Source organism: Bubalus kerabau, chromosome X, assembly GCF_029407905.1.
Source record: "Bubalus kerabau isolate K-KA32 ecotype Philippines breed swamp buffalo chromosome X, PCC_UOA_SB_1v2, whole genome shotgun sequence".
Lineage (NCBI taxonomy): Eukaryota > Metazoa > Chordata > Mammalia > Artiodactyla > Bovidae > Bubalus > Bubalus kerabau.
Window position 1 is genome coordinate 143,255,459 of NC_073647.1, and position 24,067 is coordinate 143,279,525.

At 42.0% G+C, this 24,067-nt stretch overlaps 1 protein-coding gene across 7 annotated transcripts in view; it reads left to right on the forward strand.

Moving 5' to 3' along the window:
* SH3KBP1 (SH3 domain containing kinase binding protein 1) overlaps positions 1 to 24,067 on the forward strand; it is a 336,262-nt gene that overhangs the window by 236,688 nt on the left and 75,507 nt on the right. For all 7 annotated transcript variants that reach the window (XM_055565562.1, XM_055565558.1, XM_055565556.1 and 4 more), the window contains one exon: positions 14,233 to 14,327. In XM_055565562.1, the coding sequence (XP_055421537.1) occupies positions 14,233 to 14,327 (95 nt within the window). The remainder of the gene's footprint in view (positions 1 to 14,232; positions 14,328 to 24,067) is intronic.

Sequence of the window (24,067 nt, forward strand, 5' to 3'; positions counted from 1 at the left end):
ATACTGCAGTTCCTTCTAGGGATTTCACTTATTTTTTTTTTCCAGGTTCAGATTTCCTTATGAGGATAATGTAGACAGACTACTAATCTAGTTTGGAAATCCAAAGATTGAGAGAAGCTCTATCATACATATGTGATTATGATTAATATAAGAACAAGCACAAATGTATTCTTTTAGTTGTGGAAAATATACCAGGAACTCCTTTTTCAGTGCAAAACAGGTAGTTTTGAGAGCCAAGTAAATGTTACTGCCTTAGACATAAAAAATGAATTTATGGGACTGCCAAGCCCCAAATGGTGTTTTAGATAAATACGTTCATGGGTGTTATAGGTGCAGCTGTCTTAATGGTTAAGGTTCAGATGAGGTCGACATGCCTTCAAGGTATTAATGATACAATCAGACTCTGTTTAAGAGGCAGGAAGCTCACTAGACTAACGCTCTAATCCGGCAGGTCCCCAACTTGAGTGTGCCCCAGAGAGCTGGGCCACACCTCCAGAATTTCTGAGGCAGCAGGTCTGGGGTGGGGACAGAAATTGTGCTTTTCCAACAAATTCCCAGTTGCTGGAATGCTAATACTAAATCTCCATTTAAACACTAAAACTTTCAAGATTCTTGAAGAGCATCCTGAAACTTTTTCTTTACACGAATTCAAAGTTAAACCATTTCCATAATGTTTTCTCCGGTTGGACGGTAACCCATCCTTCCTTCCATTCAACTGCTCATTCTGTAGTTCTGGCCATTAACAAGTTTATCAGTGATCCAGGCTATTAGGCAAGTTTGCTGGAATGGCTGGAGTGGAGGATGGGCAGGAAGAGGGGAAGACACAGCAAATCTCAAAGGTAATTGGAGTGGGGTCCCTGGGACAGGCTGTCCTCGTGACAGGTGACAGCCAGTGGCCTTCACCAACCTCAGTCATGTTTGCAGAAATAAGACTCTGAGAAACAGAGAATTTTTTTTAATGGAAAAGAGTTTCAATAGAAGTGAAAGAAAAATGCCCTATAGATTGTTCCTCTCTCTGCAGAGTAAACAGAAGCTAGGGTGACTTGTGAGTTGGTTTGGGGGAGGCAGAGCTGGGGGAATCTGAGTGTCACTTGTAAGATTGTGACACAAATTAGGACAGTCTGCAGGACATGCTTAAGTGACTCATCCTCAGGCCTCAAGAACTCACACTAGAATAAGAGCATATCCTTGATAGATCTTTTTGTCCTCAGTTATGTCTGCAGGCAGGAGACTCAAGTCTTTTTTGGCAGGGTTAGGTGGTGGGTGTGGAAGGAGTTTTAGAGAAGTACTGACCAATAGAAATACTATGTGAGCCACATACAAGATTTTACATTTTCTGGTAGCCACATTAAAAAATAAAAAAAGAAAAGAAACAGGTTAAAAAAGAATTAGGTGAACTCAATTTAAATATATTTTATTTAGCTCAATATATCCCAAGTATTATCCTTTCAACATGTGTAACCCATAAACAATTATTAAATGAGGTATTTTAATTCTCTTTTAATCTGAATCTTGAGAATCCAGCGTGTGTTTTCCATGTATGCCACATCTCATCTTGGCTTAGCCACGTGTTGATTATCAAAAGCCACACATGCCCAGGGGCCACCGTATCAGACAGCGCAGTTTGAAAGTGATTCTGGGATCTAAGATGGGCTTCCTGGGCCTGGATTTTAACACAGTTCAGAATGCTCAACTCCCTTGACCATGTGGGAGAATCCTGACTCTTGCCCACGCCTCTTTCAGTCCCAGAAGTATCTGTTAACGACGTCTGTCTCTAGATGCATCATAGAGTGAGGCTGAGTTGTTAATAACGAGTGGTTTTACACAGTGGCGGGGGTGTTCTGCTGAGACTCAGGAAGCACAGCTTCCGGGACTAGCTCTCTTCTTATAGTCCTGTGTGACCTTGGGCAAATAATTTTGTTTCTCTGGCCTTGCTCTTCATTGTCTGCATTGTCTCTGAAGTCAGAGGGTTGTACTCGAGAGAAGTCGTCAGGTCTCTCCCAGCATCTTCAATATCTGATTCAGTTCCAAAAGCTTTATAATTCAGAGTGAAAGCTTTCTGCATTCCAAGAATTGAACAGCCCTTGGGAGACACAAAAGAAAGATGTGAACAATTGAGTCGGAATATGAGAGGATGTCATTTGGCACAGATGCCATAGAGATAAGTCTGTGTGTAAGTGGTTGGGAAGAATGATCACTGTCAGTGAAGCCTTGGAGAGGTTTTTATTGACAGCCATGTTTTCATGTAGCCAGAGCAAGATTGCTGCAGTTTAATCTCACCCCTCACACACTTTCTGGCTTCCATTGTAAAGAGCGAATTCTGGGGGTAATGGTTCTCCCATGATTTCCACGAGGGCCCCTAGTCCACCAGGTAGCCCACTCCATTTGAAACCTTTTGCTGCTTCTGGATTTTGATGTAGTACCCAAGTTCAGGTGGAAGGACACAGAGGGCTGACCCACTTTTTGAAATGACCCTGAGCTTGGGGAAGAACACAGCCTCCTTCCTCCGGTTGGAAGTCACACCCATAACAACTTGCCCAGCAGTACAGAGGAGAGATGTGCCTTCCCACATAGCTGTCTCCTTAGCACGTTCAGATACTGAGTTAGCCAAAAAGTTTGTTCAGGGGACTTCCCCAGTGGTCCAGTGGCAAAGACTCCGAGCTCCCAGTGCAGGGGGCTGGGGTTCAGTCCCTGGTTAGGGAACTAGATCCCACATGCCACAACAAAGAGTTCATGTGCCACAACCTAAGACTGGGTGCAGCCAAATAAATAGATAAATATTTTTGAAAAGGTTTCTTTGGGTTTTTTGGTAACATTTTACTGAAGAACCCAAGCGGCCTTTTTTGCCAACCCAATACAAGCTCATGTCACGAGTAAGCATTATGATGATTCAAAAAATATTCAGTGTAGATTGGTATCTTCTGAGAGAAAGTGAAACTCAGCTGATCAGGATTTATTTAAACTAACATCATCTCCCCTCCCCCAATAAAGCTTTTATGATGTTGAAATTCATCAGAAACGCATGCTGTGGAACAGATTGCCATAATTTTCATAACAAGAGAAAAGCTGTCTAAATATTCATAAATGTAGTGCCCTGAGGTGCCTCCAGCTCACCACATCTGGAGCTCCCCTCTTTCTGACTACAATTGATGCAGATTTGTGGCCTCTGTGGGATAGAAAAATAGCCTGAAGAAAGAGTTCTTTAGCATCTTCCTGAACAAACAGTTCAGTCTTAGAGATTCAGAGGACCAGTTGAGCAGGTAGGTTAGAGAAAAAATAGTCCTTGACAGAATATGTACAAAGGCAGGTCAGGCTTCTAAACAAACGATGCCTGGGGAGCAAAGGCTAAACTTGCCCTGCTTAACCTCCCCTCACATTATCACTGGACACTTGTACCACCTTTCTGATCACTTTGTTCCTTGACTTGCTGCTTAGGCATTGTCCCTTGTGACGGTGACACGTAGTGCCTTGTGGCTATCATTTATCCCTCATGGCGGGGGCGGTGTCTTCTGCCCACTACCCCCACCATCCAGTCCAGGGAAGTGTCATGGACTCAGTGGACACTGGCAACAATGGTGGTGGAGCAGATGGAGAATTAGAAATGATTTCAATTTACCAGGCTCTGTACCTAACAGAGTCTTGTCAAAGCAGTGTAGTAGCCACAAGTCTCCTTCCCCAAGTTCACAGTCACTGGGAGGGAAAGAACACATTTGTTGACCCTCGAGCTTATTTCAGATTCCTAGGGGGTCAGCAGTGGTTGCTCTGTGGGACTTGACAGATCCTCGTTCTTTCTAGCCTCTGCCAACGCCCAGCCAGCCCAAGAGCTCCTGGTTTAGGCTAGTTTGACAAGGTCACGTTTCTGGGCTCATTGCAACACAGGGACTGCCCAGGAACCCTGTGGAGCATTGCACCAAACAAAATCGAGCAGTTACAGATTTGGAGGAGAGGCGGAAGTGAGTGAAATTTAGATGAAGCAGCAGGGTTTTGATACATTCCAAACAAAACAGGGCTGTGTGAGTGGGGCCACATCACAGCTGGTCTGTGAGCTGAACCCAGGTCCTGTGTCTTTGGGAACCACTGATCCATGAGCAGGGCTGTGTCCAGTACCCCTTACAGGAGGCCCTGTGCTGGTGTGGGGATTCTAGGCTTCTTTTCTGTGTCACGGTGACTTGTTTCCTTCAACAAAGGGTGGAACACGTCATTATTACTAATACGATACATAAAAGCAAAGTTTCTGATCGCCTGTGGTCTTAGAGGACAGACTTTCTCAGGGAGTAAAAAAGCAGTAGTCACTCTCTCAGAGAAGGGGCTTCTGGGACCCTTTGCAGCTGTAGCGTGTGTGCTTGGAAGGAATACTATTTCCAGTTCATGTTGCAGCTGGCTGTATCTGCATTTGTATCCGCATTTGCAGATTTTTACTTTCTCAGTCTGAGCTAATTTTCACTTTCTCGCTACATGTTTGATTAGGAGAAAAAAGGGTCACCTCCCCTTACATTGGGATTTTTCCCAGCCTTGTTGTTGTTGATTCACTAAACTGTTTCCAGCTCTTTGAGATCCCACGGACTGCAGCATGCCAGTCTCCCCTGTCCTTCACTACTAACTCCTGGAGTTTGCTCAGATTCACGTCCATTGAGTCAATGATGCTATCTAACCTTCTCACCCTCTGCCACCCTCTTCTCCTTTTGCCTTCGCCCAGCCTTACCTGTGAACTCGTCATCTCTTTTGCCAGGATAGGTGTTTTTGCTCATTTATCTTCTCCAAAGCTCGCTCACTCTTGGGCCTGGAAATTTGGGCACATTTGATATGAAATGTGTGTCCTACCCATCCCTTTAGCTTCTCCCACAGCTGATGTGTCCTAAAGCCCTCAGGCTCAGTGTCTCAGGGGTCATTGCTCACCTTAGGAAAGCACCTTTCATCAAATGCTCCTAACACAGATTCAGAGTGGGGGTCTTTCTGCAAGGGTGCCCAGCCTACCCGCGCTGCAGATGACCTGGATTTCAAATGCAGTCCTCTTAGAAGACAAAGTGAACTCTCGCTCTGCTGTCCTGATGGATTCCCTTCCTCCCAAAGACTCAGAGTTTCTCCTCACCTGAGCAGGAGAAAGTGTCATTGAGAGGAGCCATTGTCTGTTCCATATTAGAGAACAGAAAGGCTTCCTTTGCCTGTCACATTTTGATTTTTTTTTTCTTTTCAAAGTAAGAGAGTAAAAAGTGGCAGAGTTCATATATATGAAATAATTTGAAAGTCATATTCCTATCAACATGCAAGACCAGAGGGGTCAACTTTTTCGTGACAGAAAGCATTGGGCCAGGGTTGACAATGTAGTGGCAAAGACGTTGTGTTTCATTTCCCCGAGTTTAGATATGGACCAGGTTTTCTCCACTTGGGCCCTGTGAACATTTAGACCACATCAGACTTTGCTGGGGGCTGTCCTGTGTCCATTGTATGGTATTTAGCAGCTTCCCAGCCCCTACGGACTAGATGTCCGTTACCATCTCCCCCCACACTGTGACAACCATAAACATCTAGGGGCTTTGTGGGTGTCTCATGGGAAGGCAAGTCAAGCCAGTTGGGAACCACTGATGTGGACTTATGCCCCAGGAGGGCACCGCTGTATCTTCTGCCGCCAGGCACATGCTGGACACTCAGTATTTTTTGAATAAATGTATTCATCCTACCCCTCCCATGAGTGTTAAAGAGAATAAGTGAAATAAGACTAGTTGTCTGCTTCTTGTCATCAAGAATGGTTGGGAAACACCCCAGCCCACTCTAGTCAAAGGCCTGGAACATTGTCCAGGCAGGGCCAGTGCTATTTTCCTCTTCTAGGAAGGGACCCCAAGTTTCTGCTTTAGGAAGTGATTTCCCCATTTCCAAGCTTCTAAGGCTTTAATCCAAACACATCACTCTGACTCTCTTCCCTGTTGCTTTGTCCAGAGCTCTGCGTATACATGCTTTATTTCCTCTCCTTAATGATAAACTCCTTGAGAATCAGATAACTAGTCTTATTTCAGTTTTCCCCAGAACATGATAGAAGTCAAACCCTTATTGGAATTCCAAAGTACAAAACACTCCTGAAAACTAGAAGGCTTTATCACTTCTTGGGTGATAAAACTTGTTCTGGGCTAATGTGAATGTGGGTATGTGCTAAGTCACTTCAGTAGTGTCCAACTCTGCGACCCCCTGGACTATATAGCCTCCCAGGCTCCTCTGTCCATGGGGATTCTACAGGCAAGAATACTAGAGTGGGTTGTCATGCCCTCCTCCAGGGGATCTTCCCAACCCAGGGATCCAACCCCTGTCTCCTAAGTCTCCTGCATTGGTAGGCCAGTTCTTTACCACTAGCTCATTCATCCCATTTGGGGTGACGAAGCATCCATTTGCTGCAAATTTTTAATGTATTTGATGCTTGGGTATAGCCCCAGATCCCAGCTGGGGATGTTACATATTATATGGTATGTGCAATGTATTTCCTTTCTAAAATCTGAAAAATTCTGTCCCCAGGGCTTCTGAATAAGGGATTATGAACCAGTCGTGTCTCAGATAATATTTGTCAGTTTAATGAAAGAATTTTCAGATTTTGATGTTGGCAAAAGTAGACACCACTGAGTTTGATATTTTTGTTCTGGTGTCCTCAGAAGAAAAGAAATTCTCCGGTTCTAGGCATGACCTGATACTTTCCATCTCTGCTGAAAGTTCTGGAAGGCTTCCGACCAGACATTGTGATACATGGAGTTTTGATCTTCATGTCCTAAGTTGAGCTCAAAGAATTGTCCTAAATTTAATGTTACTTTCTTGGTGTGTGTATGTTTTCTTTGTTGATATGTTTATTCTGTTTTTCCTGCTATTTTTTTTAAGGTGAGGGTATTTTCTTAAGTTTGTTTGCTTTTTGTACAAATAGATTATAAAGGCAGTTGAAAGGTGTCATTGGGTGTGGTCATGTGAATTAAATTCCTTGAACAATCTGTTTTTAATCTCATGTAAATTTCTAGAAATTTAGAGATTGGCATAATGGGGCTTTTTTTGAAAGGGATGTGAATTATGACTGGACTTGGTGTTTCTTGAAATTGCAATGCCAGTCATCACATATAAGGGGCTCTTGATTGGGAACTGGGCAATTTTGACCCTTCTGATACTGTATACCAGATATTGTATAACACATTTTCTCTGTACCTTTGAATGTATCTGTGTGTTTTGGTTTTTTTTTTTTCTTTTCTGGAAAGAGTCATTGCTTTTTATCAGATTCTTAAAGGACTCTGAGACAAAAAAGGCTTAAAAACTGACTTAAGGTTTCAGTCTTATGCTAATTTATTAATATTTTTAAATCTTTCTAAAGAAAAAATAGAGACACAATCGTGTTAATCACTGGATAGATCGTGTCTTTATTTCTTGATGTGCTTGTGTGTATTCATTCCTATTTGATCTTGGACTAATTAAATCCATCTAATTGATGAATAGATGGAAAATGCCTGCCTCCAAAAATTAATTTCAGTTCTTTACTCTCCATCTCTGTCTGCTACTCATTTAAAATTTATAATCTTCCCACGTTCAAAAGGGATTTGGAATTATACCCTTCTTTCAAGACCTATCAAATGCCTGCTCTTTTGTGAACTCTCTCCTGAATATGATCTTGCCTTTCTCTGAAACACCGTGACAATATTCTGTCATGGTGAGTTGATGCTTATTTGTGTATTAGGTTGGACTTCTGTGTGAGGGTGGTTGGACTGACCTGTATATCACAAGCCCAAGAACTGACAGTAACTTTTTCATGTTGTTGTTAGTCACTAAGTGGTGTCACACTCTTTTGTGACCCCATGGACTGTAGCCTGCCAGGCTCCTCTGTCCATGGGATTCTCCAGGCAAGACTATTGGAGTGGATTGCCATTTCCTTCTCCAGGAGATCATCCCAACCCCGGGATTAGATCAAACCTGCATCTCTTGTGTCTCCTGTATTGTCAGGCAGATTCTTTACCACTGAGCCACCAGGGAAGCCCATCTTTTACATGGTGGTAACTCAGTAAATATTTGAATTAAAGTAAGAAATATTTTTATTCCACAGACTAGAAAATTAAAATCATAGTCTCAGTTAATATATTATTTTACATTTGAATTTACTTTTGAATATCTTAAAACCATTGATATAGCCAAACCAGCCTAATGTTCTTATTTCCCAATACTGCTGAGTTAGGGCCTAAATGCCTCAGAATTTTAAAAAAAAAATTCTTATTTTCAAATATATCATAATAACTTAAAATGTGAGGTAAGTAGTTGTCATGTTTGGTCAGGAGTGTTGTGAGTTACGGTGCTCACGACCAGAGCTCTGAACAGGTCAGAGGTGGCTGGGACTTATGTATAGCCCAGTGTGTTCTTTGATGCCTCCATTATTTCACTGAGATATTTCTGAGGAGAAGATGGATGAGCGTCACTCTCTAATTTAACCAGATAGCTCTGTTTTTATTGTTTTATATTAGAGTTCTAGAATATGTTTAAATTGGCTCTAAGAGTCCTGCTAAAGTTAGCTGAGCGCTCCTCTTGGTGCTCTTGGGCCAGCCTCTCTTTCACACCTGAGGACGTGAGGTCCAGAGCAACAGGTGATTGCCTCAAGTTGTGTGCTTGGGAAGGACTGGTTGGGGCCAAACCCAGTCTTGACCATCCTGACTTCTAGCCCAGAATCCTCTCTTCCTGCTTTGCTATCCCATAGTCCTCTACTTTATAGGTGTTGCTAGAGAATCATCAAGAAACACTGAATGGGAGCTATGTCAGGTTCTGGAGATACAAAGATGGGTGAGGTATTGTGTGGGAACCTGCTTTACAGAGAGAGGTAGTTGACGGTAGCCACTGGCACTATTACCTCCTTCTTTTATCTAAAATTGGTGCTTTCTAGGTCATTTTGCGTCTAAGGCTTTACATATTAAACAGCATAGCTACATGTTGAAAGTGTTCTAAAACTGCATTGCAGTGATGGCCACCCAACTCTATAAAAACTCTTCAAACTGTACAACTTACATGTGTGAATTTTATGGTATATAAATCATACATCATTAAAGCTGTTTTTTAAAAAATGACAGAGGAACACCTACCCTCCTTTAGCTCATAAGGAAACTGACCATAAAATGAAATGGCCTCATTAAACATTTTAAAAGCATATTAGTACTTTCTTATAAAAATGTTTTCTCACTTCTGTTGGTTATAAGTCAATTTCATAGTCATTTACTGACCTATTAGGAGGCCAGGTCTTAAGGTAGCAAGGGAAGAGTTGGTGGGGGAGGGTGGGAGAAGGGATGAGAAAGATACATAGGAAGAAGGTTTGGGTGGGGGGGCTGGCAGATTATAGTTAAGTGTTTCAGAAGAGGTTACTGAAAGTGTCCTCTCTTCCCAGTTCCTTCATGTCAGGAAGCCGCCTGCTTTGAGTGATAAATACCTACATCACCACAAAGTGATGATAAGCAATGAAATTTTCTTAAGTCAGATAACAAGAAATCCAAGGACAGGTCCCCTGAAGTTGAATAATTTGACAGACATCTCAACAGTGTCAGGGCTCAAGGTCACTTCCTCTTTGATTTTCTTGGCTTTCCTTTCATGGTTGAAATGTGACTGTGGCAGGACGAAACTGTGTACTGTCTTCCAACAAGGGTGAAACAGTGTTAAATGCAAAAAGGCTGGGGTAACTATTTTTCTCATGTATCTTTTTTTTTTTATTTTTTTAAATTTTATTTTATTTTTAAACTTTACATAATTGTATTAGTTTTGCCAAATATCAAAATGAATCCGCCACAGGTATACATGTGTTCCCCATCCTGAACCCTCCTCCCTCCTCCCTCCCCATTCCATCCCTCTGGGTCGTCCCAGTGCACCAGCCCCAATCATCCAGTATCGTGCATCGAACCTGGACTGGCAACTCGTTTCATACATGATATTTTACATGTTTCAATGCCATTCTCCCAAATCTTCCCACCCTCTCCCTCTCCAACAGAGTCCATAAGACTGTTCTATACATCAGTGTCTCTTCTGCTGTCTCGTACACAGGGTTATTGTTACCATCTTTCTAAATTCCATATATATGCGTTAGTATACTGTATTGGTGTTTTTCTTTCTGGCTTACTTCACTCTGTATAATAGGCTCCAGTTTCATCCACCTCATTAGAACTGATTCAAATGTATTCTTTTTAATGGCTGAGAAATACTCCATTGTGTATATGTACCACTGCTTTCTTATCCATTCATCTGCTGATGGACATCTAGGTTGCTTCCATGTCCTGGCTATTATAAACAGTGCTGCGATGAACATTGGGGTACACGTGTCTCTTTCCCTTCTGGTTTCCTCAGTGTGTATGCCCAGCAGTGGGATTGCTGGATCATAAGGCAGTTCTATTTCCATTTTTTAAGGAATCTCCACACTGTTCTCCATAGTGGCTGTACTAGTTTGCATTCCCACCAACAGTGGAAGAGGGTTTCCTTTTCTCCACACCCTCTCCAGCATTTATTACTTGTAGACTTTTGGATCGCAGCCATTCTGACTGGTGTGAGATGGTACCTCATAGTGGTTTTGATTTGCATTTCTCTGATAATGAGTGATGTTGAGCATCTTTTCATGTGTTTGTTAGCCATCTGTATGTCTTCTTTGGAGAAATGTCTATTTAGTTCTTTGGCCCATTTTTTGATTGGGTCATTTATTTTTCTGGAGTTGAGCTGTAGGAGTTGCTTGTATATTCTCGAGATTAGCTGTTTGTCAGTTGCTTCATTTGCTATTATCTTCTCCCATTCTGAAGGCTGTCTTTTCACCTTGCTAATAGTTTCCTTTGATGTGCAGAAGCTTTTAAGGTTAATTAGGTCCCATTTGTTTATTTTTGCTTTTATTTCCAGTATTCTGGGAGGTGGGTCATAGAGGATCCTGCTGTGATGTATGTCAGAGAGTGTTTTGCCTATGTTCTCCTCTAGGAGTTTTATAGTTTCTGGTCTTACGTTGAGATCTTTAATCCATTTTGAGTTTATTTTTGTGTATGGTGTTAGAAAGTGTTCTAGTTTCATTCTTTTACAAGTGGTTGACCAGTTTTCCCAGCACCACTTGTTAAAGAGATTGTCTTTAATCCACTGTATATTCTTGCCTCCTTTGTCAAAGATAAGGTGTCCATATGTGCGTGGATTTATCTCTGGGCTTTCTATTTTGTTCCATTGATCTATATTTCTGTCTTTGTGCCAGTACCATACTGTCTTAACATGTATCTTTTTTTTTTTTTTATATCTGGGAATAAAATCTAACAGCCTCTCCCCACCCCAGGACATTTCTTCTCACATCTCATTGGCTAGAAGTGGATCACATGCAGACTCCTCAACCAATCACCCGCAAAGGGGAGTGAAATAGATATTATTTGTCTAAAGAGACCTAAATCGACATTTTCCCAAAGAAGATACACAGATGGCCAACAGACATATGAAAAGATGCTCAATGTGACTAATTATTAGAGAAATGCAAATCAAAACTATAATGTGGCATCACCTCACACCAGTCAGAACGGCCATCATTAAAAAGTCTACAAACAGTGCTGGAAAGGATGTGGAGAAAAGGGGACCCTTCTACACTGTTGGTGGGAATGCAAATTGGTACAGCCACTATGGAGACAGTATAGAAGGTCCTTAAAAAACTAACAGTAGAGCTACCATATGATCCAGTAATGTCACTCTTGGGCATATATCCAGAGAAAATCATAATTCAGAAAGATACATGCACCCCAATGTTCATGGCAGCACTATTTACAGTAGCCAGGGCATGGAAGCAACCTACACATCCATCAACAGAGGAATGGATAAAGAAGATGTGGTACATATATACAATGGAATATTACTCAGCCATAGAACGGATGAAATAATGCCATTTGCAGCAACATGGATGGACCTAGAGATTATTATATTAAGTAAATGAGACAAGAACAAATATCATATGATATCACTTATATTTGGAATCTAAAAAATTGATACAAATGAACTTATTGACCAAACAGAAGTGGACTCACAGACAAAGAAAATAAACTTACAAATACCAAATGGAATAGTGGGAAGTGGAGGAAGATAAATTAGGAGTTTGGTATTAACATATACACTACTATATATAAAATAAACAACAAAGACCTACTGTTATAGCACAGGAAACATATTCAATGCCTTGTAATAAATTGTGTGGGAAAAGAATCTGAAAAAGAATACTATATGTGTGTGTGCATAACTGAATCACTTTGCTGTCCACCTGAAACAAACACAGCATTATAAATTAACTATATTTCAATGTAAAAATGGTTATAAAAGTATTATTTGCCTAGACATACTTTACTCATCCCCAGGGCTGTGGGAGGGTTCCCTATTCCTGAAAATAATGCCTGAGCAAATTAGGATTCTATGAACTGAGAAGCGGATGGGGAATAGTGACTGGGTAGTTAACCAGCAATGTCTACCACACTTAATTGACTATTTTTGATGGGTGGAAAGGAATATAAACATGACTTTTTCCTTTTCTTTGTTGGCCACAGATGTCTTATCTTCTAAAACGTTTCCATGATTCTGATCCAACAAATTATTCTTAAAGCAAAGACTGCAGGGCAGTTCTCCAATAATACTGCATTTATTTCAGTGTTGTTCCAAGTTTTGAGGTGGGGTGGTCATATTTCACTAATACCGTCAATAGGAAAATTGGTAAGGAGCTGTCATTATCCAATTTAAAGATGCTTAACTTTCCCCCCTCCCTTTAGAACATTTGGGCCCATTCAGAATTGGGGAGGTTTGCTATAGCTAATTTAAGAGAGATGGCACCATGTGGGCTTAGGAATATTTGGGTGGATTGATGGTGATGGGATTTAGAACTAGTGCCTCTTAGGATGAGTTAAGGAGCAAAAGCCATCAACTTCCCAGAGTACCTAAGACAGAAGGGTTCCCACACTAGGCTAGGGGATATAACTGATATCTTCAAGTCATTGAATGGGAAGCAAAAACATCTGTCAACAAAGTTAGTCCCTCTCTTTCCTCTCTCCCTTCCTCCCTCATCCCCTCCCTACTCTCTGTCATATCCCAACCCTAGACCAGTGTGTCTGTATTATAGATGTTTTATTGCCTTGATTTTATATATCACTCTCTTTGATTGATGTGATATTAACCATAATTTAAAAAAATCCCCACATTTTAGTGATGTAAATTGTACCAAGGATAATATAATTGATACTTATATACCTCTAGGTTGTAATCTGTCTGTAGGAACTGGCCTAATCCTTGGGAAATATCTAAAGCCATTCAAAGTAACTGGGGTTGTTGACTTTGGTGCAGAATAATAAATACCCAGTTGGTGCTAATTCTCTCGAATTTTTCTTTCTACCTTTTGTCCTGAGTCTTTAAACCTCTTTTCAAAGTCTTAATTTCCCCAGTACCTTACAAATATTTTCACTGTCTTCTAAACAGGTGCTTTTGTGGAAATAGTGAAGGTTTTAGTATCAGGTAGACTTTCCAAAGCATATAATTCAGGGCACATTTGAATGGATTTTAACTGGCCTTAGTGTTTTCTCTCTGGGGTGAAAGCTGTTTCCTTACTGTCGAACAACCCCCTTTCTGAGTAGGCAGGTTCCCATAAAGGGACCTTGAAACATATTTGAAAAGTTTGCCCCCACCCCACATGTGTGTGTAAAGAACATTTGGTCAGCATTTGTTGGCCATTTGTGACTGAAACATGATCACAAACAGCTACATTGACCTCTATCTCTTAACAGACCATACTGGAGTCTTTTCCATTGTTTTGAGTACCATTTTATAACATATGCATATGCTTGATTTCTGATTTAGTGATGTGCAGAAGAGAGGGCAAAATTTAAGCTTTTAAGCTCTTTGTAGATTGTGTCTACACAATCCACCTGAAGAAGATATAAAATGGTGTGTAAAATAGTCTATAAAAGGACACCCTGTTTTCTGAGACCAAGGAAACCATTTTGCTTTTCTGTCTGAGAGAAGCAAAGCAGTCAGTGGCTTTTATGACATCACCTAATTTGTGAGGGAAAAGAGTGAGAATAAAAAAATGCATGAACCAAAAATGAGCCATGTTGGGTGGTTTTCTGAGGGTGAACCTTGTTTCTTTATGCAGCAGTTATGTCCTGTTGGTTAAGTGTGCCTTTCTCTGCAGTTAATGTGATAGAGAACATCTCCTCCTGGGACAGCTCATTAGATACAGCATTTTAAAAGTTGTGTTTTCTTTTCTCCTTACAGCCAAGGATTACTGCAAAGTTATATTTCCATATGAGGCACAGAACGACGATGAATTGACAATCAAAGAAGGAGATATAGTCACTCTCATCAATAAGGTAAACAAAGGTTTCCTCCTATCTTCTAAACTCTGAAGTACTTTGAGGTGTTGAGTGGATAGTACGAGCTTTTATTTTAACCTTTGAAATGATTTTCATGATCCTGAATTCCCAAGGAAGAATCTTGCGTCTTTCCTCTCAGTCAGGCTAGGCCAAATGTATCCAAGTGAATGAATGAACTTGAAGCTCAGCTAGATTCCATTTGCATTGGAACCAGCTGCAGATTTGTGTGGCCCCATCCCAGAAAGGCTGACCTGGGGGATGGAGAGTGGCCTGCTTGACTGGCGAGTCCATCCTCCCCAGCAGCCCCGGCTGCAAAGCTCTGTGCCAAGAGGGACCCAAGGAGGGGTTCCAGAAAGGCAAGGTTGTGCTTCACAGGCAGATAAGGCTTAAAGAATGTTTACTGTTCAGATCAAAGACAGGTAGCATGCCTGAGAGAATCTTGCCCATCTTGCTCAGGCTGAGAAGATGGGACGATTTTATGATCACTGCATCTGTGTGAAGTGACACAGCTTAACAGGGCCTGCACCATGGACTTTATGCTTTCATGCAGTGGTACTCATCAAGAAGGTGGTTGAAAGATCTATTATTTAAGTAATTCCCAGAATATGTGGCCTTTTCCCTGAAATACAGGGTTCTTATGGTTGACCATGAGGAAAAGCTGAGCTGTCTTTAGGATGCTTAAGGGTGTGACTGGGGAATCATCACTGCTGCTTTCATTTATGCGGGGCTAGAAAGCTGAAACTCCAGTACTTTGGCCACCTGCTGTGAAGAGCTGACTCATTTGAAAAGACCCTGATGCTGGGAAAGATTGAAGGCAGGAGGAGAAGGGGATGACAGAGGATGAGATGGTTGGATGGCATCACCGACTCAATGGACATGGGTTTGGGTGGACTCCAGCAGTTGGTGATGGACAGGGAGGCCTGGCGTGCTGCGGTTCATGGGGTCGCAAAGAGTCGGACACGACTGAGCGACTGAACTGAACTGAGAAAGCATGGACAGGGTGGAGGGGGCAGAGAAAGGGGAGAGAGGGCAGGGGGTTCAGGTGGGAAGCAGGCCCTGGGTCCTGCTGCCTCTAGCCATCACTGAGAGGGGAGGGATGTGGTATTACCTGCTCCCCTTCCCCCGCCCCCAAATGTGTCTATAGGTGATTTCTAATCAAGGACAGTGACCTTTAAGGAATGGCTGTGGAGGCTGTGTGTTTGAGCCCAAGCCCCAGATGCCAAGGAATGCAGGACCCCAGAGTTTAATTAGCTTGCCCAAGGTCAGATTATTTAGGGAGACAGCTTGCGCTCTCACCTTCTACATGGAAAGCGGCATGCTGGGCAATGCTCAGGTGCCTTTCTGGACCAGCAGAGTGTTCCCTGCTTGCTGAGGGCCCCAGAACATCCATCTTCTCACCTCTAAACTTTTCTCCTGTGAACTTAATTTGATTCACCTCTGTAGGTGCTGACCGTGGCCAGAGGAACCCAGAGGAAGGGAAACAATGCCTTTCTGTTCCTTTCAGCCGAGGAGGCAGAGAGGTTCTCTTTGCCGGACTTGCCCTTATCCTGTGAGCCTCCTCCAGGCTGCATTCCTGGTCACAGGGCATTGCCTATTTTAAATCAGACCCTGAACCAAAGACATGAAGCGACTGTGAAGCAGGAGATAGATACTCCGATAACTGGCCCAGAAACTAGTTTTTATTACCATGGAGGAAGGGGTAGAGCTGTTTCCCTCCCCCCACCCCCAGACGATAAAGAGACCGGAGTTTTAAACAACTGCCATTCTTTGCAATGTGGAGGAGGGGGTCACTTTCCTGTTTTTGTTTGGAGGGGGACACCCTCTTTTCAGTTGAAAACCAGATGTACAATAACGTTTACTAAGGTCTGGGGAAAAGAAAAAACTGCCGCAGATGGTCTCTTGTCTGAACTCATCTATTTCTACCTCAACATCTTCTTATATTCCATCCTTGTCATTTGATTCTATATGATGAGAACTCATTCATCCTGGTGATTTCATTCCTTCCTCCCAGCCTGAAATCCTGCCAGATAAAAGAAAGTGGAGTTTTCTAAAGAGCTTCTTTAGTCAGAGTGGGACTCTCTCTTGGTCCCATCCACCCAGTAGGGAGCAGGGAACCAGGTGGAGGTGGAAGGCTGCTCTCAACAGTGTCCTGAGGGTTGCGACTGCTTTCCCCAGTTCCCTAGCTGAATGTTAAGAAGCAGTTTGGACCTATGAAGCAGCTTACAGATAATTACAACTACACTTGCAAAATGAGCTCTTGGCATCCTCCCTGTCCACGTGATCCCTGCACCTGGCTTCCACATGGAGGGGTGGCACTACTCTCTAGTTGCAGTGCACGGGTTTCTCATAGTGGTGGCTTCTCTTGTGGAGCTCAGCTCTAGGGCATGTGGGCTTCAGTAGTTGTGGATTGTGGGCTCAATAGTTGCTGCTCCTCAGGCTCCAGAGCACAGGCTCAGTAGTCGTGTTGCCGGGCTTAGTTGTTGCAACAGCCCACACTCTGTGGAGTGTTTCTCCCAAGGCCACACTTGCCCTTTGAGACGGATGGCCCACACCCTGTCTATGGAGTGTGTTTCTTTCTAAATAAATCCACTTCTTACCTAAAAAAAAAAAAAAAAAAATCTGCCTGCAATGCAGGGGACACAGGTTCGATCCCTGGGTCAGAAAGATCCTCTGGAGAAGGGAATGGTAACCCACTCCAGTATTCTTGCCTGGGAAATCCCATGGACAGAGGAGCTGGTGGGCTATAGTTCTTGTGGTTGCAGAGAGTCAGACACGACTGAAGCGACTGAGCATGCTTGCTGCAACTAGAGAAAGCCTGAGCAGCAACAAAGACCCAGCACAGCCAAAAATAAATAAAATTATATTTAAAAAAATAATTTTGCAATGGGTGAGATTTCAGCAAGAATCGGAAAGAAAATATGCCAAAAGTACTTTGCCTGCTGAAGATGGGAAGGATGGAGTCTGAGTCTGTCAAGCCTGCTTTATAAAAAAATCTTCCTCTTGCTCCAAGTTGAGGGATCACTCACAAGTTCATTTAGATGACTGTTTGCTTTTCATATTGCAGAATGAATAGTTTCACCATGATTTGTTTAATCTACATTTTGATATGGTTCTTTATTACATTATGAGTTGAATTGAAAGTTCAGAATTGCTGTTCTCTAAGTGTTGATGGCTTTTGCTGTAGATTTTATCAATTTACCCCAAAAGCCAGCTGCAGTCTCATTTTATAGTCAGTTAAACTGATTTCTCTTTGCCCTGCTTTTCTGAGCCGTGGGAGGAGTCACAGGGCAAACATCACCCTCATTTTCAGTCCTAGGTTGTCAGTTCATAGAGCTTGCTAGAAAATGAGTCAGACACCTTTAGTGGGTGCCTGTAAGCGCTCCTCAGTTCCGGAAATAATGTGCACCGGCCCGAACTATTTGTGTGTGTCCCTGGAAACCAGGATGAAATGTGGCAACTCCAGTGGTGTGTTTTTTTTAGTTTATTTATAAAGAATTCTTGTGGATTTGGAAACATTTCCATGGGTGCAGAACACACCTGTGTTTAGCTTTTATTTCCAGTCACTCAAAAATAGCTCCTTCGTCTGCATTCCTGCCGCCCCCATCCTGACCTTCCTGGCTTGTGCTCAGAGCATGATTGAAAGGGTTCAGAAGCCTCTGGGTCTGGTTTCCAACCCGAGAAGCTCCCTGGAGAAAGACTGAGAGCAGCTGGGGGGTCAGGAGGGGCTCGGCTGTGAAGAATGTGTGCGCCCTGGCCGCTGCTGCCTGGGGCAGAACGAGCCCAGCTGTGGAGAGGGCCAATGTCCCTGCCCTTGGCCAACAGCCTCTTGGCCCCAGGATAGTGGTCCCCACTCACCAGGGAGGAAGGGCTTCCCACGTGACTCCTTTAGAACTTGGGTATATCTTATCAAAAGGCTCCCCTGAGTGGCTGTGTCTTTGACCCATTAAAGGCAAACAGACACCCCCATTTCTTCATGGTTATACAGCCTATTTGACAATATCAAGGTAAATATGAAGAAAGGTACTATTATTGACTAAAGTCACAATGTAGTGTAGTTGGAGGAAAGGAGAGGCGGACAGCATTGATGTTTGGGGGAGAAAACTGATACATGCACCTCTCAAGAAAGAAGGAAGCCAGAAGAGTAGCTACAGGTAGGAGTGATTTAAGGTCACCACTGTGAAAAAAATCCCAGCTAGGGATGTCGCCTGTTCTTAGGGGTTTCGCCTGTTTTTAGGGATTTCGCCTGTTCTTGGGGATGCCGCAAACCAGGAGCCCCAAATGCTTGAGGTCACAGCAGTCCTGGGAGTTAGATGGCACCCTGGGTGTTCTGTCCTGGTGACGAAGGAGGAACAGAGAGAGGCCCAGAGCCCGGAAGCGACTTTCCCAAGAGACTCCTAGTCACCAGCAGCCACGCCAGGGCAGAGGCGTCTCCTGACCTTGACTGTGGGGGCTGGTGGGACGGGACTGCTGTTTCCTGTGGGGCTGTGGGTGCTTGCAGTAGGTGGGGCTCGGTCACTCCCTGAGGTAACTCTTGTCTACTGATTGAGTCACGTGTTGTTGCTGGATATATCTAGGGCAAGTGCCTGTGGGATTTTCTTTCTGAATTCATGACATCATCATTATTTTATCAGGAAAACAATATTACGACACCATTCCCCCATCCATTTCTGACATTTTGGTATCCATGGCTGTGACCTCTTAGGGTCAGAATCAATCAGGACTTGCTGATTCCATTGTCGCATCTACAGAAATGGAATCATAGTGCAGAGAACACATTGAGCTCAGCACAGGGCTCATGTTGCTTCATTTTGTGCCTGAAGCTCTCTTCTCCTACTTCTTTCTTCCACTTCTTCCCATGCCCAGCCCATTTCGCTTCTCTCTCTTCTGGATTCTGGTTCGTTTTCTCCTTGCTGTCACCATGAAAAAAGAGAGAAAGAGGAAGAGAGCAGTGAGGGCAAGGGGAAAAGAGAGAAAGAAAAGAAAGTCACCCTGAGCTCCTTCCTAAGTCTTTCTGTTATGATCTTTCCTTTGTTTATTTTAATGTTTATTTTCCCTTCCTGCCTCCCTTCCATTAATTCATTAGTTGAAACATTTATTCATGAGAAAAATGCATCCAGACTCCCTTGCTCCTCTCCCCATGGGAAAGTGACTTTGGAAATCTCAGGAAAGGTTCTCAGCTTGGAAGAAGAAAGCTGATCAGATATATAGATTGCTGGCCTTGACCCTTTCTCTCTCAACTGCTGAAGCTTTTAGCTGAGGTAAAGTGTAGGATTAAATGTGGTTTCAGGGGTGAGGAGTAAATTAGCAGGTGTCACCCTGAAAATGATGACATGCTGACAGACCCATTAGAAGGACGTGTTTTATGAGTGAATGAAGAAGTTAAGCATAGGTCTGGGATCATCTGGGTTTACACACATTTGAAAAATGTCAGTGTTCAGCAAATGAGTCATTTATGGCCTCGGATGTATTTCTCGCGGTATAGCCTGTCTTGTTAGACTGCATATGTCCTGACTGGGTACAGCAGTCACAATATATCTTTTCCTCAGACCACTGGAAAGCCCCAGGAATACAGTTTGCTGCTGTTTTGTCTTGCTAATAAAAGTAACCTGGACTCTGAGACCGTCAGGAAGATTCCTGGCACCAGAAACACATTTGCTCAAAACTCTTCTTCCTGAGCTTGTGTACCATTACAGAGACACAGTTTTAAATTAGATGAAGACGGTAAAAGTAGGACTTTTACCGCTTGCCAGTAGACAGTCAAAACAGTGCCACCTGGAAATTTCGATGATTGCAGATTTCTCATTGACAGATGAGTTGGCAGTTGATGCCGACTCTCAGCTTTGCATGCTTCCTCAAATTATATAAAACTGAACGGACCCTGTGTTTGTTCAACTTAATTATCATCTCTCTCGCAAGTGCTGTACTTAAGTGACAGGACATCAGTCACCCTTGCCCCAGCATCTTGGAATACTTTTTTCCTCCAACACACACATAAAAATCTGCAGGTGTCTTAAGGAATTAGAGAAACTCTTTTTTCTGTTTTCTGTTTCCACCCTTTCTATTTGTATTATTGTTGTAGGATTAAATGAAATGTTGTGACTGAAAATGCTTTAGAAATAAAAAGTAAAATTATAGTTATTGCTGTGATAAGTTATGATAGGAAGAAGAAAAGACGAATGCCCATTGATTGGGAGTTCTCTCTTGGTATATTGAACTCCCCTGCAATTAAGGGCTGTACTTTCCCTGAAATGCCCCTCTATTATTTAACTTTTCTTAGGATGAAACTGATTTATTATAGTTTTATAGCCTCTGTCTTCTTAAAGTATCTCAAAGCTCTTTACATTCACATTTGCATTTTATTAAAATATACTTTTCTGAGATGGAAAGTAGCATGGGGTGCACTTTTAATTTGTTGTTTTTCAGTCGCCCAGTCGTGTCCAACTCTTTGCGACCCCATGGACTGCAGCACTCCAGGCCTCCCTGTCCCTCACCATCTCCCAAAGTTTGCCCAGGTTCATGTCCATTGCATTGGTGAAGCCACTAGCCATCTCATTCTCTGATGCCCTCTTCTACTTAAAAATTAAATAAGTAATACTTACTCTCAGGGAATAAATGAGAACAAGACAGATCAATAGGGAGGCAAGTCAAAATCACCTGTGACCACATCACCTTCAGATATCTCTCTTAATATTTGAGCCATGTTCTTTCAGACTTCACACATACACACACACACAATTACAGTTTTCAAAATAAAAATAAAGTCATATCATGTACACTCTTGTGCACCCTCATTTGTCCCCAGTATATCATGTCTATCTTGGGCAGCAAGGTTAAATGGTTCCTTAACATCCCAACATATGGCGGACCACAGTCCTCTTTTACATTTGCTTGTTTCTGAGTTTTCCCTGTTCTGCACCGTGTTGCCTGTAGTCGCCACCTTATTTGTAGGTCCTCATGTGTGTAAGCATTCCTACCACTTTCTACTACTTGTGTAACCTTGGGCGGGCTACTCAGTCTTTCTGTGCCTTGGTTTTCACATCTGTGAAATGGAGATGATAACAGTAGCTACCTCTTGGTGTAAAGATGAAGCAAGTTAAAGGAGGCAAAGCACTTGAAATCTCTGATAGTAAGTTCTGGATAAATGTTAGCAGTTATTATTTCATGATGATAAATTGCTGTATTGCTGCCTCAGTGCCTTTTCTTTTGGCTGCTCTGGGTCTTCATTGCAGTGCACAGACTCTTCATTGCTGCCATGGTTTTTCTCTAGTTGCAGCGTGCAGGCTTCTCTTGTTGTGGAGCATGGGCTCTAGAGTGCTCGGGCTCAGTAGTTGTGGGGCATAGAGTCTCCAGTTGTGGCACTCAGGCTCTCAAGTTTTGGTGCCCAGGCATAATTGCCCCCCAGCTTGTGGGACCTTTGTTCCCAGACCAGGGATGGAACCCACATCCCCTGCATTGGAAGGCAGATTCCTAACCACTGGACCACCAGGAAAGTCCTGTCTCAGTGCCTTTTAAAGACATTTAAGTGATGTTCTGAAAGATCGCCTCCCAATTAGTCTCCCCCCAGGAGCCAATGAGAATGTTTCCCTATCCTTATCATCCCCTGGTATTGTCATTCTTTGTCATCTCTGCTAATCTGATAAGTGTTTGCATTTTTTTTAATGTTTACTCAAGTAGAAAATTTTGTAATTTTCCAATTGATTTTTATAAAAATACCATATTATTCATGGCATTATCATGTCATCTTTCACATTGCAAATGTTTTTTCTTAGTTTATGACTCATAGAGATATTTAAGAAAATGTCATTAAAAATAAATACCTTTTAGACTTAAAATTTCCCCATTTTGTAGTTAACTACATGTTGCAGTAAAATTCATCCTTTTAAGAATAGTTTTACTTAAAGCTTTTATATTTTAGTCCTAGTTGGAATGGGTAGCTGGCTATTAAATGCTTTCCTTCTCTGCCCTCCTCGGGGCTTTCAGAGGTTCTATTTAAAGCTTCTGTCCTTACAGTATCTTTTTATAATATCATTCAGAGAACCCCTGAGATTATGCATGGATAAGGATTCTCATATCCCAGACCAGGTCTTGGCAAACTTTTTCTGTAAAGGGCCAGAGAGTAAATATTTTAGATTTTATGGGCTATACAATATCTGTGTCAACTATACAAAAGCAGTCATAGGTGTTGATGAATGGGCATGGATGAGTGCCAATAAAACTTTATTTATGGACATGTAAATTTTACTTTCCTGTAATTCTCATATACTTTGAAATACTATTCTTTTGATTTTTAAAAACCATTTGAAAATGTAAAAACTATTCTTAGTTTCAGAGGTGCACAAAAATAGGTAGCAGGCCACATTTGACCCATGGGAGGTAGTTTGCTAGCCCTTGAAATAGAATGTCTAGAAACAGATCCATAAAAATATAGCCAATTAATTTTTTAACAAAGGTACAAAGAAAATTTAAGAAAGAAAGGATAATCTTTTCAAGAAATGGTGTTGGTACAATAAACCATCAATAGGCAAAAAAAAAGAGCCCTAACCTAATCTAACACATTATGCAAAAATTAACTCAAAATGAAGCACAGATCTGCATAGAAAACATAAGACATAAAAAAGTTATTTATGAAAACATAAGAGAAGAGACTTGTTAGGACACAAAAAGCACAATTCATGAAAGAAAAAAACTGATGCATTGGAGTTTGGCAAAATTACAGACTTTTGGTCTGCAAAGGTACTGTTGAGAGAATGTGATTGGTTAGTCTGTTTTTCCTCCAAGGTCATCTGAGCCTCAGTATTTAGTAAATAATTGCTTGATACATAAATTGCCTGAATTTCAAAGAGCTTGGTTTTGTTCTGAGTCTTGCTGGGAATATTCTTTGTAAGACAAGAGACCATGAAGCTCCCATAGCAGAGCTGTTTCATGTACCCCACCTCTGCACTCCTATGCCCCCTTTTCCTCCAGGTGGTAAACGAGTGTAGCTGTAGTCCACTGGTCAGATCTGAACTCGGCTGAGTTGCCTGAGGACTGAGATTGGACCTGGGAATTATATTTTTCACTCACTGCACAGGCCTAGAAGCTAAATTTTCTGTGTATAGAGAAAAGACTCCAAACAAATTTTTATGCCAAGGAATAAGCCTTTCTAAAAAAAAGAAAAGAAATGTACATTTGTCTTATAAATAAAAGGGAGATGGAAAGTAAGAATTTACCATTAGCTGCTGCAGCTGGCTTGGTGTTCTTGACCTTCATAATGATCATGACTATACCCTTCACTTCTTATTCCTTCCTGGTGCTTATTTGGAAAATGAAGATTCCTCCCCCCTCACCCTAACAGCCTTCTTTGTGTCTCTTAGAGGTGATGCAGGAGCTAAGAACATCTCTTAAAACATAATGAAATATGTTTTATAAATGCCAGTGTCTTTGTAATGAAGCAAAATGATTTTTTATTATACCTACTATCCTTTTAATGGAAGAAAAGCATGTATTTGTGTGCAGAATCAATATAGTTCTCTAAACATAAGTGAAATCTCTGCTATAGGATGCACAGCCTTGAGAGGTAAATTATGCCATTAGCCATTTGGATGAGCTGAAGGCGCCATTAGAAACAGCTTCTAAAATTTAGCATCAAGTGGTCCTCTCAATGTAAATGACCTAACAAGTAGAAAATGAGAAGTTTCTATGAAAACATATTGTTATATAATTTCACATGCTTAATTATATTTAAATGGACAAAAAAA